The following is a 17,802-nucleotide window of genomic DNA, read 5'->3' as shown; positions in this document are numbered from 1 at the left end:
AGGGTGTCGCCACAGCGGGTAGCGCCGCATGTTTGATTTGGCAGATATTTATGCCGGATGCTCATCCTGATGCAACCCCAAAGGGATTTGTGTCTCCACATAGGATCGGACTGCGGTTAGGTGTAAACCAAGAGAGGAATTCAACCATCTCACAAAACTGCTAAAATGTACAAAACAGCAAAATGGCTTTCAGAGAATCTATAAACATAACCGCTTCTTAAAATGATCAAAACAACAATGGATGATTCCACTCAGAAGTGTGTGTGTGAGTCTTATGTGAGTCTAATGTCTAATTTAAAGGTTTGCCTTGGACTGTTTTCCCCAATCCCACACCTGCACCTTCCACAGATTTCAGACCATTAGTGTCTGCTCCTGCAAATGCACTAAGTCACTCCTCCTGGCACAAATAAAAGCTCTCAGCCCTGCCATGTTAGCCCTCAAATCTTTTGCTGAAAATCCACTGTTTACCTGGAATGCACATTTCAGTAATAACTGTATGTTATTTACAGATCAGAAACATTTTGCAGATTATAGATAATGAATAAAAGAACCAATAAACAATCGTTTACTGGTTTATTCAAGGAGCAAAAGATTCTAGTTAACTCGAAGCAATGCAGTGATGTTCCTTCTAGATGAAAAAACAAACAATAAACAGTTATAATGATGAAATATTAACATTTCTGTAGACAAAGTGTCAAGCGCCAGAATGGTATTTTGTATAATCAAAATTATCAGCTGAAATAAGCTTATCGAGCATTGTTATACAAAATACATTGACTGATCATCAACAAGACGTGTCAGTAGAGATATTTCCAACAGAGACTAAGATCAGCCAAAATAATTCAGAAATGCTGTTAGCACCATCTGTGCTTCATGTATTCACCACAGAGCACCTATGAATTAAGGTGCACCTTAATAAAAAATGACATTTGAGAACCTTCCATCCATTTTTTAAACAACTCTAAAACTAACTGCATCATATCAACCTTAATATTTCTGCTTCTTGATTTCTGCAGGCTAGACACTGCGGTTGCACAACCGTTTGGAGATCCTTGACATTCACTGAGTGCATTTTTGTTCCCCAAAGAATGAACCGTGTCGATTCTGAACATTTGTGAGCTTCCTCCCAGTGGCACCCTCAGGCTAAAATGTCAGCTTTGCACATAATGCAATCTAATATGCATAATCTAATAAGCAGATTGCCATGAAATTTGCTGACGAAATGCTCCCAGGGGAATAACCCCTTTTCTTTAGCCCCACTTTCATGACTTTCATGAACTTTAAATTTTTTAGCTGGTAAGCGTCTAAGAATAGCATTATCCCTGCGGCTAACGACTTGCAGAAATTTGGACCTCTTCTCTTATCATTTTGCTCTTATACACCAAATTTTAGCTTTAAAAACATGTGAATGCTGTGATGTTTTAAGGCACAATAACAAACTAGTTGTGCAATGCATGAAGAACCGTACTTTAAATGTTAACCAGTTGCACACCAGTTGTTTAATTAACTAAATGTTTGAATACTGAGTACTGTGTGCATTACTGTGAGACACTGAGTACAACCCATGACTCGGTAGCTTGTAGAACCACCTTTAGCACAATCTTCTAAAACACTTCACATCAATTCATTAAAGTTTGCACACAATTGTTTATGCACAGCTCTGACCCGCCCACCACAGAATTTCATTGTAGTTCAGGTCTGGTCTTTGACTGGCCCATTGCGCTTTGATTCTTCTCTTGATGGCCTCACGTTTGACTCTGGAATACTTTGCTATGAAGAGGAGTTCATGGTCGATTGAATGACTGCAAAGTGCCCAGGTCCTGTGCCTGCAAACAAGCTCAAATCATCACCCCTCCCCCACCGTGTTCTTTAGAGAGAAGCGGCTGTAGCGTCTAGATGCAGCTGAGATGCAGCATTCCATGGTCTGACCTTGGGCTGAATTTCCTGGGACATCCACTCCTGAGAAGATTGCGTGCATTAACACACACCTAAATTCTTCAGACCGGCAAACTCACAACATCTACTTTTACAGAAACAGATGCTCACTTACGTATGATCAGTTATTCACGTGCACTGATATGCAGTGTGATGGAGAGGCCAACACTCCTATATTAACAACCTATTCACACCCCTTTTTAGTTTCTGTGGAACCAATTAAACCTGCTTTTGGGCCATGAGCTTTCCAACTTCATTCTTTAGTAAAGAGCAGTGAGCAACAGAGAGTTGCTCCATAGACAACCGAGAGCTCATAACAGGTTATCAGTCTAAATTAAGTTAAAATTTTCATTAGCAATTAGCTGTATGCAAAATTGTTGAAGAATTTTCTTTCCATGTGTTGAGTGTGAAAAGGGAAACTTGATCAAACTGAAAGATGAGAAAATTTACTTCTGCATCTTTTCTAGACATAAATTTTAAGGCTAAGTGATGATTTAACATCAGCTCATTCATCTTCCCCAGCTCTATTTTTATATTACAAAACAACAAGGTTCTTGATTATTTAAACAAAAGACACAAAAATGTCTAACAACTACTTTTTAAGTGCTCACCAGCACTGACACCGTCAGGAATGTATGAGCACGAGAAGCCTCGCTCATGCTCCCTTCCTGCGCTCTCCATGGTGCTGAAAGTCTCTACTTGTGTAAAATAACTGAGACCGGTAACGATCATGCTTAATAAGCCCTGTCAACACACAACAGAGATGGAGCACAATTGCAGTGTGTCACTGTGGCCAATGGATGTCATGTCTTAGATGAGCAACACTGATAGAATTACGTAGTCTGAATATTAAAACTAGTCCCCGCTGCTCCCGTGGACAACATCATAACTGAAATAGAAATTTCAGAACAGACCACAAACGGCCCCTAAAGATTCAGGATGTTCATTCTAAATGATGCTAATAACGAGAAAAATATTGTGGTAGCACTACTAATTTACAACTTTGGCAATGCCATAGCCAACTTGATAGTGCATGTACAACATGGCCTCTAATACTCTAAGAAAGTCCATGGTTCGAATCCCAGTGAAGCAGTTTTTGCATGTCATTATTCTATCTTGTGAAATAAATAGTTAAATAAAAATGAAAATCATAGATGTATTACTTATCATACCTACATATGATTAACGGGGAGGCCAGGAAATGGCTGGATCTGTCCCATGGTGGTGAATGTACAGCCTGCCTTTCAGAATCTGTTGTGAATGATCAACAGCACTTTCTGTACAAGGCATTTATCTAGTCATTTGCTTCTCCTCATCAACAAATAATATTTCAAGTTGCTGGTTTGCCCACTGAGAGCAACTTAGTACTCTGCATCTTCCCCAAGGACACTTCAAATTGTAGACAGAAGAATCGAACCGCCAGCCCCCGCCAGCAGCGAACAAGCGGAGTGTCAATAATTACAGCAGAGCCACATTTCTTTAACTGTAAGTACCATACTGTTTCCTAAAGAAAACTGGCCCTGCCAACACATAAAACACTTTGTACAGACTCATCCACAATGTCACACATATGCATAATGTATAATGTATACCCCCAAGCAGCTTTTCCAAGTCTGTGTAAAACGATGGGAGTAAAGAGTGAGGCATTACATCTGACGCTGACGCCCTAACCAGCAGCTTCAGAGGAGACACCTACTAGAGATATACAACTCTGTGTATGGGCGTCAGCGTTTAAGGCACCTTACAGCAGGAGATATAGTGTATGCATTTTGTGTCATTAAAGTTTAAACCGATCCATGTTTAAAATGGCTTTAATTGATAGAAAACACACTGCTTAATGCAGATTAAAAGCTAACAGATGACTAACAATCATCATATACAATGCTGCTTAATCTCAATAGCAGAGGCTGTCAGGGAGAAGTATGGCAACTCTGCATTATCATCCATCTTTAATGAGAGCAGCAGCGAAGCCATGCACTCTGCGCATCATCTGTACATCATGTCTACACATGCTGTCATATGGAGCTCAACACTACGGGGATCATCTTACAAAGCTCATGTCACTCTGAAATTGGTCTGCATCGCTTGGTTCATGTCTAGATACATTTCACAGCATTCAGAGCAACGCTGGGCAACAGACGGAACCTGAGTGAGACAAGACCTTCTGGGATTTCACTTCTGCAAGCATCAAGCAACACTGTAATTGACAGCTGGGCTATTCATTCTGCGCAGCCACTCTGGAAAATGTCAGAAGAAGTCAAGAGGTAAAATCATTGTGAAGCAGGCCTGCATACTTTGCCTGAACAAGGTTCAGCTACTAGGCTGCCCTTTGCTGTCATTCATGTTTGCATTCACCCTTCAATAATATTCCCTTTAATCCACGTCTACGCTTCTGTTTACTAATAGAAACGGACTGGGTTGCTGCCATATGAGGGGCAAGCTAAGCAATGTAGCATGCTGGCTATGAAGGCAGAGAAACCTGATCCTGCTGTTAGCCTGCAAGGAGAAAAACAATTAGCATATTAGCCTGGCTACCTAGGAGGTTAATCGAGACTGGTTGCTGAGGGCAGCGGCTGTGGTGGTGGTGGTGGTGGAGACGAGTAATCCTAACACTTTACCAACCTTCTCAGAAAATGGAAGTTTTGCTTCTGTGCTCACCCACAGATTCGGCCTCACAGAGTCATTTCTGTTGCTAAGAGAGAGAGCAAGAGAGAGCGAGAGAGAAAGATTGGATCTCTAAAGCAGAATCACCGCCTGCTGGGATCTGTGAAGGTCACTGCCATGTCCTCTGCGCACTCCCTCTCTCTATCGCTCTCTGTGCATCACCGCTCACAGCTCAAAGCACCAATTATAACGTTAACCATGTTTTGATGTCCATGTGTCAGTGCACCACTGGCATTGTTGATATCCGAGGTGGGTGGTGGGCTAAGGGGAGTGGAACGAAGATGAGGGGGAGGCTAGGAAATGGCTGGCTCTGCCTGATAATCAGCACCAGAAAATGCGAGTCCCATGGCGGTGAATGTGCTGGTCTGTCTGGCTGCTGTGATTCCATGCAACGACATGCAAGGTTAGGCTGTTTCTAGTACTTTAATAGCTCTGTATGGCAAACATAGAACATCCGAGTATATTTCATAGTTTAAACAGTCAAAAACATTCTGAGACAGTTCCTTTTTTACCACTGCTAAGAAACATACAAACATGTAAGTGACTTTTTAAATTAAGCTATAAAAGAAAAACTAAATCCAATACATGCTGCACGAGGGATGATTATATGCCGCTATCCCTCTATGAACGTCCAAATATAAAAACCAGCTCAACCTTTCAGGTGAAAAATTGTCAGGCATAAAAAAAGCTTTAAACGTTGACTTCTACGACTTGACTATAGGTCGTGCAGACCCAACCAATGCAAACTCTGACATTGAGCCGTTTGACTACAGCTGAAAAAGAGAAGTCGTTAAACACTAGAAACCATAAGCTGTAAACCAGCAGGACAGCCAGGTACTAGCTAGCTATCTCCCTCCTGCAGGCCTCCCATGCCAGCTTAGGTCTCAACCAGCAGAGATATATGCAAATGCGTTTCCACTGCCAGTTTGACTGGAGGAGGATAAGGTGGCTTAAGACAGTATCGCACACACTTTGAAAATGTTAGAAATATCATCCCAATGCTCTTCGCCCTTGTGGAGCCAGGTACGCATTGCCCCTCTAACCTTTCACCTTTGAATGCTTCCTGGGGCACGGATGTCCTTTTAATAGTTCAGAGACTGGCCAAAGAAGACATAACAGCCTGACAGCAGGGTAGCATAGTGGCGGCCCTGGGTGTAGGGGGGCGGGGGACCTCTGTCTATCCCATGATATACATAGTCCAGCCTGATATATGGCCACTTCTTGTCTGTGGATTAACATATATCCCTGTGGCAAACTACAGTTGTCCCTAGATGGCCATCATTTCAGGCCCAGGGAGGATCTTCACTAGATAATAACTCATGAGTCACATGTTCCACATTAGAGGAGTATGAGAAAAGAAGGTTAATCAGTGATACCGAACATAGCCAGTTTGTAAAAGCTTGTTAAATCTAGTGTGTGCTGCTCAAGTACAACATCTATTTCTCCATCTGCTCAGAATCTAAAAGCACATTAAAATTGTGAGACATTTTTACTAAACTCCACACAGCTTATGTCTTTTTCTTTTTGGCTGGATCTTAAAAATAGATTAATGGGTTTTAAGTGAGCTATGAAGGAAAATTTCTGCTTTCCTTCTTAACATAGCTGACTGGATATTTTTTTGAAGAGGTCATCCTTGCTCTGGAAAATATTGCCAATTTGAAGCATTTTTCTGACTTCTTATAGACTGAACAAAGAATTCAAATTAAATAAGTAGCCAGCTAATGATTATGAAAAGAAGGGCTGGGAATAGGCATGTGAGCTGGAGTGGAAACTGGTCACGCTCTGCCCTGGGACAGCTGTGAGGCATGCTCTCTCTCCCGCAAGTGTCAACAACACATGACAAGACGCGTGCAATTCAGCTACTTGCCACAAGAACATAGTCCACCTACACGCATGCCTTCAGTGCACTTGTGCATGTGTGCAGATATACAGCTCTTTAGGAAAGGGTTTGTTTTTTTCATGTATTTTTTCAATTAGTTCTGGATTTTCATAAGCTTTGGGTTGAAGGGGACCAAGTTGGGCCAAGTTAGGCCGGGGTTAGTGAGAGCGACAGCTGATGGCAGGGTGTGTGCACTATGCTGTTCTGGCAAAATGCAGCTGGTCTGTTGCCAAGAGCAAGGGATACACAGGCTCACAACAGTTCCTCTCTGCAGGCACCTCAACAATCTATTCTGCTTAAAGGCGCACCGAAGAGTGCACCAGCGCACCTCATTTCCTCTGCCGTGGAATATTTTTTTCCTTGTGATACGGGGAAATGTTGCCAAAGACACGGAAACACTGAGGTGGGGTTCGGACTCATCTTTCATCAATTCCTTAGAATGAAAGCTAAGCCTTAGTGCATAAAAATCAATAACAATCTTCAATTATGGAAAATGCATTGGGATGATTTAAAATCCACCAGGGTTGCCATATTTCATTAGAGAGGCTCATTGGATTGATTTCTCCTCGCAGTTTGAAAGCAGATTTAAACAATACAGATTTGCCGTTCCACCGTTAAACAACCAAGTGTTAGTTATTAAGACTCTGATCATGTTTTTACCACGAAAACTTAAACCACACACTGACACGGGTCAGAGAAGATGGAGCCTCAGGACCAAATACGTTCTCAACCTTAACTTTATTAGTGAAAATGCACAAGCACAGTCTGGCCAACACATCAAACTCCCATTGAGGAAAACAAACCTTTAATAGCCTTGTGATTGCCCTGTTGACACTTGTCTGTTGCAAACATCAGAAACAGCACATGCTTAATTCAAGGTTTCAACGATAAATGGGCTATTTTAAATTAAATGTAATTATTTTAATTTATTACTCCTGCTGAAGGTTAGGATTTTGATATCAAGGAATTTAAAAAAAGAAACTACAATAGGCTAAAATTTGAATCATTGTACAGTCCTGTACAAGAGTCTTGAGCCATTCATTACAATTTGCTAGGAAAGTGGTGCAGTTATTTATTGAAACATGTAAACATACATGGAAGTACAATGCGGTATATGAGGCATAAACTGTTTGGGCAATTCTTATGAGCTTGAAAATCAATATATGCTATGACCACCTTTTTACTACAATACAGTCTAAATCAGGGATGGGCAATCTCAGTCCACGAGGGCCGGTGTCCTTGCAGGTTTTAGATGTGTCCTCGAACCAACACAGCTGATTTAAATGGCTAAATTAGCTCCTCAACATGTCCTGAAGTTCTCCAGAGGCCTGGTAACGAACTAATCATGTGATTCAGGTGTGTTGACCCAAGGTGAGATCTAAAACCTGCAGGGACACCAGCCCTCGTGGACTGAGATTGCCCACCCCTGGTCTAAACTCTTAAAGAAATTACAAGAAAGCTTCCCTAAGTAGTTTTCAGGAATAGTTCTTCAGGCTTCTTCACAGCTCTTCTTTGGCTGTTGTTGGCTACCTTTTGCTCCTTTCTCTCTCAAAATGGTCCTACACTGCTTCTATAATGTTGAAGTCTGGACCCTGGGGAGGCCAATCCATGACTGATAGAAAAAACACACAGTGGAGCACTTTTATTGTGATTCTGAAAAATAAAGTCATTGCCAATCATTGTCATTGACAATACTTTTTTGTCCTCCACTTATCTAGTTTCCTCACTTTTTTCAAGGACACACTGCACACCATGCCAACATATGCCAAGTTTTGGGTAATAGCACATAGCATCTCTTTGGGAATCATCTTGTTGGTTTAAAAATAAGTGGAAAGAAAAATGCTATTTTATGCCTCGCAAACTGTTTTATCTTTGGCTTTTTTAAGGTTCAACTAAAGTGTTTGTCTTACAGTGTGCTAGTTACAAAATGCATGAAAAGATTTGCATTTGGTTTTTTACAAAGTCGTCTGTTATGTGTAGACAACACTGGTCCATCGGTGCGTTGTTTTATGTGTGAACGATTCAGAGGTCAGTATTAAGAGGCTTAACAAATGAAAAAATACATTCCTCTGAAGATGGCCAGGTACATCGAGTGGACTAAAGATGACTGAAAAAGCAGCCAATGTCCAAACTTTGAAAGCGCTTCAGAAAGTCTGAAGAACTGCTCCTTGAAAACAAAATATAAAAATATATATAAATTAGGGCTGAACCCAACACTTGCACAGTATTTAACTTCAACACGTAATTCATCAGTATTACAATTTCCTATAATTGGGACGACCTTTAAAATAGCAGCATTACATATGAAAGATTTTGCAAGAAAATTTGACAAAATTTAAAGAAATAGCAGGTGACTCAAGATTTTTGCACGGTAATGTAAAAATGAGCAACAAATGCCGTATCACATAAAGCAGAATTTATATTTATAGAGAAAAATGTAACACTGGTGACGGAGAGGGTCAAACAAATTTTATGTGTCAGACCGCAAATGTAAAACAGCTATATTTGCTGTGTAATTTAATGAGTAAACAATAGTGTATAATATTTGTCATCATTACTACAAAGACAAATATAGAGTGTAGACCCAGGACAAAAAAAGCATGCAAATATATCAGATTTGGATACAGCAAAGCAAATACAGAGTCGAGTGTACATGCAGAGCGAGGAGCACTGCTCCATCGCTGTTCTCGTTGGGCTGTTTAGACAGAAACAATTGCACAGTCCTGATGGCTGTTGGCTCTAAAGTGAACATAAAACTCTGCATGTTGCACCTTAGGGGGATGAGGGGGAGGCTGAAGGTAGCTGCATCAGCTGTTGTACTGAGGTGAGGTGGGAGGTGTATTTTTTTAGCCTCATTTGGTGTATATGTCTCATCAAAACACAGAGATACAATGGGTGGTGTGGTGCTTGGACTGAAGTACGTGACAGTTCACTCTTTTGTTGCTCGTACAGCAGCTGTGTACTGTCAGTTCATACCGGTGTGTAGCTGATGTGAAATCGCATTGTAACAGAAGCCTGTTTCTACATCTCAAAGTCCATCGCCAGGTTTCTTCTGAACATCTGTGGAGTCTTGTGTAAATGAAGTAGCAGTTTAACAGTAAAGTTGACCTCATGGGAAAAGATTTTTAAAAATTTTAAATGTTCTGATTGTGTAAACAGACCAACAGTGACAGTATATGCTTTGTGTCTGCACTTGTATGGTTACGAGACTCCTGCAGAGGTCATGGAGACAATCTACAAAAAAGAGCTTTGAAGCATTTGGTATCTGGACTTTAAGGCAAACACAGTTATTTTCAAAGTGTGACCAGGTCGATTTAGAGCCTCACTGTGCACCCTTACACTTAAATCTATCCAAACAGCAAATAAAAACATAACCCGAGTGTTAAAATAATAGCAAACAAAGTGCAAAATGCATTAGTCACAGATGGGGTTTTAAACTGTACTCTGTAAAAGAATGGCGAATGACTTATACTGCCCCCATGTTCTGCCTCTTAAATGCAGACCTAGGTTGCTGGAGCTGGAAAGAGTACACTATGATCGTAAATAAAAAGAGACACATTTGGAACCTGCCCTCAGACTGAAGCAACAATTGTTCAAAGACAGGAAAATTTATGCCCATAACCACAAAATCAATCGATAAATATTTTGATTATTTCATAAACTTCATTCGAATAATTTTATTTGCTTCTCACCTGTAGAACAGACCTGATCGAGGATTTCTCAGTTTTCACTGAGCCACTTTCTACAGAGGACAATGGCGCCATTCATGCTTGAATAGAAAGTGGTGCCACAAATGCAAAGCCTCTATACGCCTCCTCCTCCTCACACATTCAAAATAACACAGGCGTCATATAAGAACTCCTGGAGGTGGCATGATGCAGAGTAGATAACTAGACCATTAGATAACCATACTGCATTGAAGCATCACACCACAAAAAACGGTCCAGGACTCTACATGAGGAAAATAAAGAGCAGGCTTATATATTAACAAGCCTGTCAGCGTGGCCTTAGTGTCCTCCACTTCAGTACCTCTGAGTGGGTATGCTTACATTTCCCCTCAGTCATACATATTCATTATAATTTTCTTGAGTGAGACTTTCCCTTCTTAGGAAACCCCTTATTTAGACTGTGTGAAGTCTTTACTGTAAAAAGGGAATTGAATAATCAAGCTCACCCAGGCAGCGAGAGAACGGCTGTTTACAGGATAACTTGAAGCAAATCAAATTAGAAATGTAGTAAATATGTGGTTTAAAAATGGCATTTGGGCAATCTGAAATGCCTGGCAGATAAATGATTCCATAAATATAGCCATTACAGCACAATGCCAGAAACATCAATAGCTTTTTTTTATTATTATTATCTTATGTTGGGCTTTTTTTTTTTTTCAGTCCACATAGGAGGAAGAACCAGACCTATAAAGTATTGTTCTGTAGTGTGGAATACAAGCGTATTGCCTTGTTTTAGAGAGGCAGAGGTAATGCTGTAAACATCGCTTGTTTACGGAGTTTTGATCATTTTTCCAACAACTCTTAGGTGCGTCTATCAGCTTTGCCGTTTTAAGAACAGCACAGCGCAGGTTTGCAGACTTGAAATGGCCCCAATTCCAAAAATCCAAAATACTGCACTTGACGTTTTACTTCGCTACATCTTCTCATCTTTTTCCTACTTCCAGTACGATCCTTTGATCTTTCACTTCTATCTTATAAGCCTGACAGAGAAGAGTTAGGATACAGCTGTGTATCAACAGCAGAGCACACAAGGACACTACACAAGGTATGTAACACAACACCCCCTCTAAAACCCTTCATCACCCTCAAACCCCCCGTTTCCATTTCCTCCTGTGTCTCTCTCAGAGTTTCCACCTCTGTTTCCTTGCCCGTGATTCCAGGTTCCCAGTACCGCCACAGAAAGCTGACCACCGCCACCACGCCAGCTATGCATCCTGTTTCTGACATATGCCAACTTAGCCTGCTGCACTAGTCAGCTGAACACAGATCCAGTTTCCCCTTCTTAATACCCCTAACAAGCCTTTTCCCTCAGCAGCCAAGTGTCAAGCCTATCAAAGTCACCTAACGGGATGACTCTGCCTTCCACACACAGCAACACAAAAACAAAGGGAAAGTACGAGCACTAACTAAGATACACGCTCTCATTTTTTGCTATTTCTCCTCATTTGCAAGATATAAGATGCAAACAGATACCGACTAACAGTCACAAGATGGATACCTAATTATATTTGCATGGTTTGTTTTCATCACTTTCTCAGCGGGATGGTGAGAAGTATGAGGGAAGACATATGGTTTGATGCCATTTCTTACACCAGGATCCATGAGCACAACTAAATGACAGAATCCTGACAGCTAATACTGGTGTAGAAAATGTATTTCTATTAACAGGATACGAACCACAGGCTTTCAAGGTGGCTGTAATTAAACCGTCTCAGCTAACTATAGAACATTCTACAATCTTCCTCTTATTTCTAAAATCCTTGAAAGAGTGGAAACAGTAAACAGATTATTTGCAGAGGAATGGTATATTTGAAGAGTTTTAGTCAAGATTTAAAGTACATGGTAGCATAGAAACAGCACTAGTGAAGGTTATAAATGATCTGATTGCCTTTGACAGTGAACTCATCTCTATGCTCGTGTTGTTAAACCTCAGTGTAGGATTCAATACAGCTGATCATATCATTTTAATACAGAGACTAGAATGCATTATAGGCATTAAAGGAACTACACTATAATGGTTTGAATCATATCTATCTGGTAGACTCCAATTTGTTTATGTAAAAAACAAAAAGTTAGTCATGGAGTTCCACAGGGTTCTGTACTGGGACCAATACTATTTAAATTATAAAACACTGCTTTATTTATTTCTCTATAAAGCCAGTTGTTTTAACACCTGTTAAACAACAGGTGTGTCTTAAAGACAAACATCTGGATGAGCTCCAATTGTCTTCTCAAGTCAGACATAACTGGTTATTATATTTGGAACTAAACATCTTAGAAACATGGTGTTTCACGTATCGTGGATGGCAGTAACCTCCAGTAACAGTGTGAGGAATCTGAGTCATTTTTGATCAGAATATGTTATTCAATGTTCACATTAAACAAATATTTAAAAATGCTTCCTTTCACCATCGCAATAGCTCTAAAATTAGAAATATCCTGTCTTGAGGTGATGCTGAAAACCTATTTCATGCATTTGTTACTTCTAAGGTAAACTACTGTTATTCACTATTATCAGATTATTCTAAAAGTTGCCTGAAAAGCCTTCAGTTAATCCAAAGCACTGTAGTTAGAGTACTGACAGCAACTACAAAGAGAGCATATTTTTTCCACATATTGACTTCTCTTCATTGGCTCCCTGTTAAATGCAGAATCAAATTTAAACTCCTTCTCTCCACATACAAAATTTTTAAGAATCAGAACCCATCATATTTTAAAGACCTCATAGCAGTATATTATCCTAATGGAGCACACCGCTCTCAGACTGCTGGCTTGCTTGTGATTCCTAAAGTAGAATGGGAGGTAGAGCCGTCAGCTTTCAGGTCCCTCTTCTGCGGAACCAGCTCCAAGTTTGGACTTGGGAGACAGATACCTTTTAAGATTAGGATTAAAACTTTCCTTTTTGATAAAGCACATATTTAAGGCTGGATCGGTTGTCTTTGAGACATCCTATAGATATGCTGTAATAGGTTCCAACTCCTGTGAGACACTGAGCATTGATTTATTTACCACTGACGCATATCATTACATTTTTGTCCTCTCTCTCCCTTGGAGCAGATAGGAGTAAAACACACTTTTCTCTTCCTGAGCCTGGTTCCACAAGTGAGATCTTCCTGTTAAAAGGGAGTTCTTCCTTTCCACCCCCGTAAAGCCCTTGCTCATCAGACATTTGATTATTGGAATTTGCTTCCAAATAAATAGAAACCCAACAGTATTGTGATTGTGATTTGGCTCTATATTTAAAAAAAATAAATAAACATTAATTGAATTTAAGGGTGCAGCTCTTTATGTCCCATTTTATACCAGTCCTTATAAGAAAGAGATACAGGCAGGAAAGGGTCAAGTCCACCAAAAACACATGATAGCAGAGCAGTGGGAGTGAGAAGGGTCATTCATTTGAATATCAAGGACAAAGGATATCACTCTCACTCTCTGTTCTATCTGTCCATCAACACAAAAACATCCTCTTTCCCCCCAAATTCTATAAAACCGCTGAAGACAGATCGGCAGCATGACTGCACTTGCTTTCTTGTATTTGTTCTTTGGATTAATATTAACATATCTCCCATGGCAAGTAAGCATCGTAAAATAAAATACTGTAAGCCGTGTTTTGCACACTCTGCGAATTACTTTTAAAACACCCCTCTGTTCAGGGGACCACTTGGACTATACACAAGTGTGTGAGTCACGTATGAAGCTGCCTTTAATACAAATGTGAATCAGCCATGATTCATCTACCCCCAGCAAAGTAATGGGCAGTCACCCTTATTATACCGTTTCTATATTAGTCCTGCAGACAGGTTACCTTCATCATGCCACGAAAATATTTGATGTGCAGCACAAACACCTAGTGTAAACATTTAGGAGGATAAATGCAGGGGGGAAAGGATCCAAAATTGAAGAGGGCACGCTATCTCAATCTTAATGTCCATGAGAAGTCCCAGTGGACTTCATTAGGAGTGCAGGATCATATGCGTGGTTACATAAAACTAGTGCATGCCATGTGAAATCCACACTTTCACCTGAGAACTTAGCAGCTGACATGGCATGAGGATACTTTTGTGTTTTGCTAAAGCTAAATAAAATGAAGGAACTGCTCTCCTCTCATCCCACCCATAGCTGTCATGCAACATCACCCCCTTCATTCAGGAGTGGGAGGTAGTAAACAGCCAAAGGACAATAACAATCATGCTGAATTCATTCTAAAGGCGCTTCAATCGGCACAGCACTCCGGGGTGTGCAGAAGATGTACATAAAAAGGAAACCATCAGATTCAGCCAAGGGAAATGCAGCTTGCGTTATGAAAGCCATTATAGAACAAGAAGTCAGGTCAGTGCCATAGAAATACACAAGGATGTGTATAGCATGTGCATCAGTGATTATGTACGAGCAAATTCAGAAAGAAAGACTGTTGATGGGCCAGCAGACATACCTTGTTTTTAATGTTGCAGTGACAGCAAACAGTCCACAGATATTTGAGGGTCCTCCATAGCAGAATGATGAAGAGACCCCCAAAAAACGTCACCATGGAGGAGGCGAGGAATGCCCACCACATGCGCTGGCCATTATTGTCGCAGGGCACCTCGGACGAGTACGGGATGACAACGTCTGCCATCCTCGATATTAAGATCGAAGAGTCCGGATTTATGTTATTATTGATATTGCTTGTCCTCATAGAGCTGTCGCTTCCATGGGGAACCGTGCCATCTGCCTCAGCTAGCATTTAGGAGCCTTGGAGAGCCTGTGCCAGCGTCCCCAGCCCCACTCACCAGCCATATTGCTTGGGAAAAATAAAAACAAATCTCCCTCTTTGCTGTAGATTATGTTAACCCACCCGATAAAGTCTCTTTCTGTTTTTCACAAGCCTGTGAATTGTTTGTTCGTGACAGAAGGAGACACGGCACACGCGAACCTATCCAAAACAGCGGGTCGGTGGCCTTTGGCGAGAGGCATTTAAATCCGCAATAATGACGAATCTTAGGCGCTTCTCCTTCCGAGGGGGTTCTCTGGCTCTTTCACGCAATATGCCATGGCAGAGACGGCATCGTTTGCAGCCGTCGAGGCTGCCACTGATATTTCGGTTAATGTAAACACAGCGCCGGGGAAAATTGTTGCAGCCCAATCTCAGCGAGTCGACCTCTAGCCGTCTTCCATTCAGGTATCCTGTCGATTCACAGGCGGAGAATCGATTTCATTTTCTTGAAGCGTTAATCGAATGTGAGAGGACTGGAAAAGAAAAAAAAGGTTGGAAAAGCTGGGGAGAAAGTGCACATGAATCTAATTTAATTCTAGAGGTGTGTAGCTGTCACTGCAGAGAACAAGACTGTTTTCTTGCGGGCGTTTTCGTTGTCAATTCTGCGTAAAAGGGCTGGCGCTCGGGTGGTTATCGCTGTCTCCATTCGGTCCCCTGCAGCCCTGGCACGGAGCGGCCAGCTGAGAGCGCCTGTCAGATCCGCTCCAGAGGAGAGCGGGGAGATTTACAGGTAGGAGGGCGGAGCGAAGCGCTAATAATAAAGACGGACAGAGGGCAGAAATACCGTTTATTCCAAGTACCGACCGGAGTCCGCTGCTCGGACGTATAAAGAAGAAGTGGGCTACAGTTGCGCCTTTGCGTCTTTATTGCACGCCAGTGACGCACGTCGCAAAACAAGCAGGGATTTTAACAAAGGGACTGTGTTGATCAGCCACAAACTTCAGTATCCTGATTAACATAAAAAAAAACGATAACCACTCCCACCCCATCCCCACTGGGTTCTTATACAAGGCAGCATAAAACAGCCTGTATGGATATTATTGTAATGAGTGTTCATTAAGGATTGTGCTCCTTTTTCAATTACTGAGTCTGTGGATTTTCATCTATGCATGGTTCCCATTTAAAAAACTGAACTTGGGCCACAGGATAAATGCCCCTCCCAATTACTGTAATATGCTTAGGCTTTTAGCTCACATATTGGGTCAAAAACAGGTGTGGATTGGTGATGACGGCAAGCTATGACTAGCAGTAGTTTATGGCTGCCCTCAAGTAACCAGCCAGAGCAAAGGATATGTGGATACAGCTGGCTTAGGGCCCTGAATAACCACTGACCTCTCTAATGAGCAGCAGACAGGCAGGTGCACACAGCCACCTGTGTCACAAGGCTCCAGACTTCTTAGAGATCGTTTGCAATGAAGTCCCATCAAAATGTCTTTCATAATACTTAACTTTAGCTGACAGCTCAGCCAAAGGTTTCTTCTGGACTGCGATGATTGCAATGCCCGGATTAGCAAAGATCAAGGAAAGGAATATTAACAAGTGTTGCTCTAAGCCAGTCATTTTAGGGAATGAGTTTCACCATACAAATCCCCCATGAAGCCTGGTGGTATGAGACCTAATGTCAAGCACAGATTGTTTGAAAAGGTAAACATGCCGATGCATATGAAGAAGACGTGTGGTAAACTGGAAATATCAGTGTTTCAAAAACAAAAGCACCTGTAAATGCTACAAATCTGTTAAACTGGTGTAAAACACTGAAGACAAAGCTGTCTGTAAATGACAGCACTGCAGAGTTATGACTGTCTGCAGAAGCGCCTTGCAGAACAACACTTTACCCACCTTTGGTTCACATATTTAATAAGAGTAAAAGAAAAAGAGTAGCAACCTCCAAGTTTTTTTGTTGTTGTTGTTTTTTCTTAATCTTGTGATTTCCTATTTCCTTCCTTTATTTACACCAAGTTTGGTGAGAATCAGACAGGACAAATGTTAAAGCACACCTTTATTCAAGCAAGATTTGATCAGCAAGTCCTCAGCCTGGGACATAACTGTTCAAGTACAGGCATTAATCCACAGCTCTGAAGTCGTCCTCCTGCTGGTAAAACAGTGAACTGTCCCATTAAAGGCAAATGATGCTGCCCCACATTAGGTCTGCCATCATGATGCACTGCCAGGAAGCAAAAATGTTGCTTGAACTCAGGGTAGACTGGTGAAATGATAATAACTTTTAATAAGATTTCAAATGCCTTCAGATGAAAATATGTATTAATGCTCATTTTATAATACCTGGTTGTCAAATCTCATGAAAAAAAAGAAAGCACCCATAGCACATGTCCCATAATAAATAGTGCTGAGGGTTATACTGTTAGAGGGAGCTTCATCTGGTCTTTCCTGATGAAAGGCCAGCTGTTGGGTGAGTGGTTCCTGTGGGCCAGCAGAACTTTCACTCAAGGATGACGAGGCGGACAGACGATGGGATTGGCATTAAAGCAGTCAGGTGGTAATCTGCAGGACATTTTGGAGATGCTGAAGTCAACATGCCGGAGAACCAAAAGACGGCCAATCGAACAAATCCATCCCACCGAGCGTAAAACATGCCATCTCACTTCAACAACGAGATGTGACGTGAGCCTGGAAAGGCCACGGCTCACCAGTGCGGACTACAAAGATCCTTCGCTGTCAGACTTCAGACTTATCGTGTTCAGTTGAGCTGTCAGCAGCTGTCTTGAAACAGACACCCCAGCAGGAAGGTTGGAGACCATACTCCTTTCTAAAACAGGCACGAGGAGACTTGGAGGACATAAAGATCTTGGGCACTGCATAGTAGAGCTGCACATAAAAGTCTA

The 17,802-nt window shown here is 41.4% G+C and overlaps 1 protein-coding gene across 4 annotated transcripts in view; it reads right to left on the bottom strand.

The window, feature by feature from the left end:
- The window catches only part of LOC308388332 (calcium-activated potassium channel subunit alpha-1a), a 149,547-nt gene extending 133,883 nt beyond the window's left edge, over nucleotides 1–15,664 (bottom strand). For 3 of the 4 annotated variants that reach the window (XM_080868966.1, XM_080868964.1, XM_080868963.1), the window contains exon 1: nucleotides 14,639–15,663. In XM_080868966.1, the coding sequence (XP_080725092.1) occupies nucleotides 14,639–14,929 (291 nt within the window). In that variant the 5' untranslated portion in view covers nucleotides 14,930–15,663. Of the gene's footprint in view, nucleotides 1–14,638 lie in introns of all 4 variants that reach the window. The other variant, XM_080868965.1, reaches the window with a different exon arrangement.
- Between the last annotated feature and the right edge of the window lie 2,138 nt (nucleotides 15,665–17,802).

Source organism: Rhamphochromis sp. 'chilingali', assembly GCF_963969265.1.
Source record: "Rhamphochromis sp. 'chilingali' genome assembly, chromosome: 20".
Classification (NCBI taxonomy): domain Eukaryota; kingdom Metazoa; phylum Chordata; class Actinopteri; order Cichliformes; family Cichlidae; genus Rhamphochromis; species Rhamphochromis sp. 'chilingali'.
This window is presented reverse-complemented; position numbering and strand designations above follow the sequence as displayed.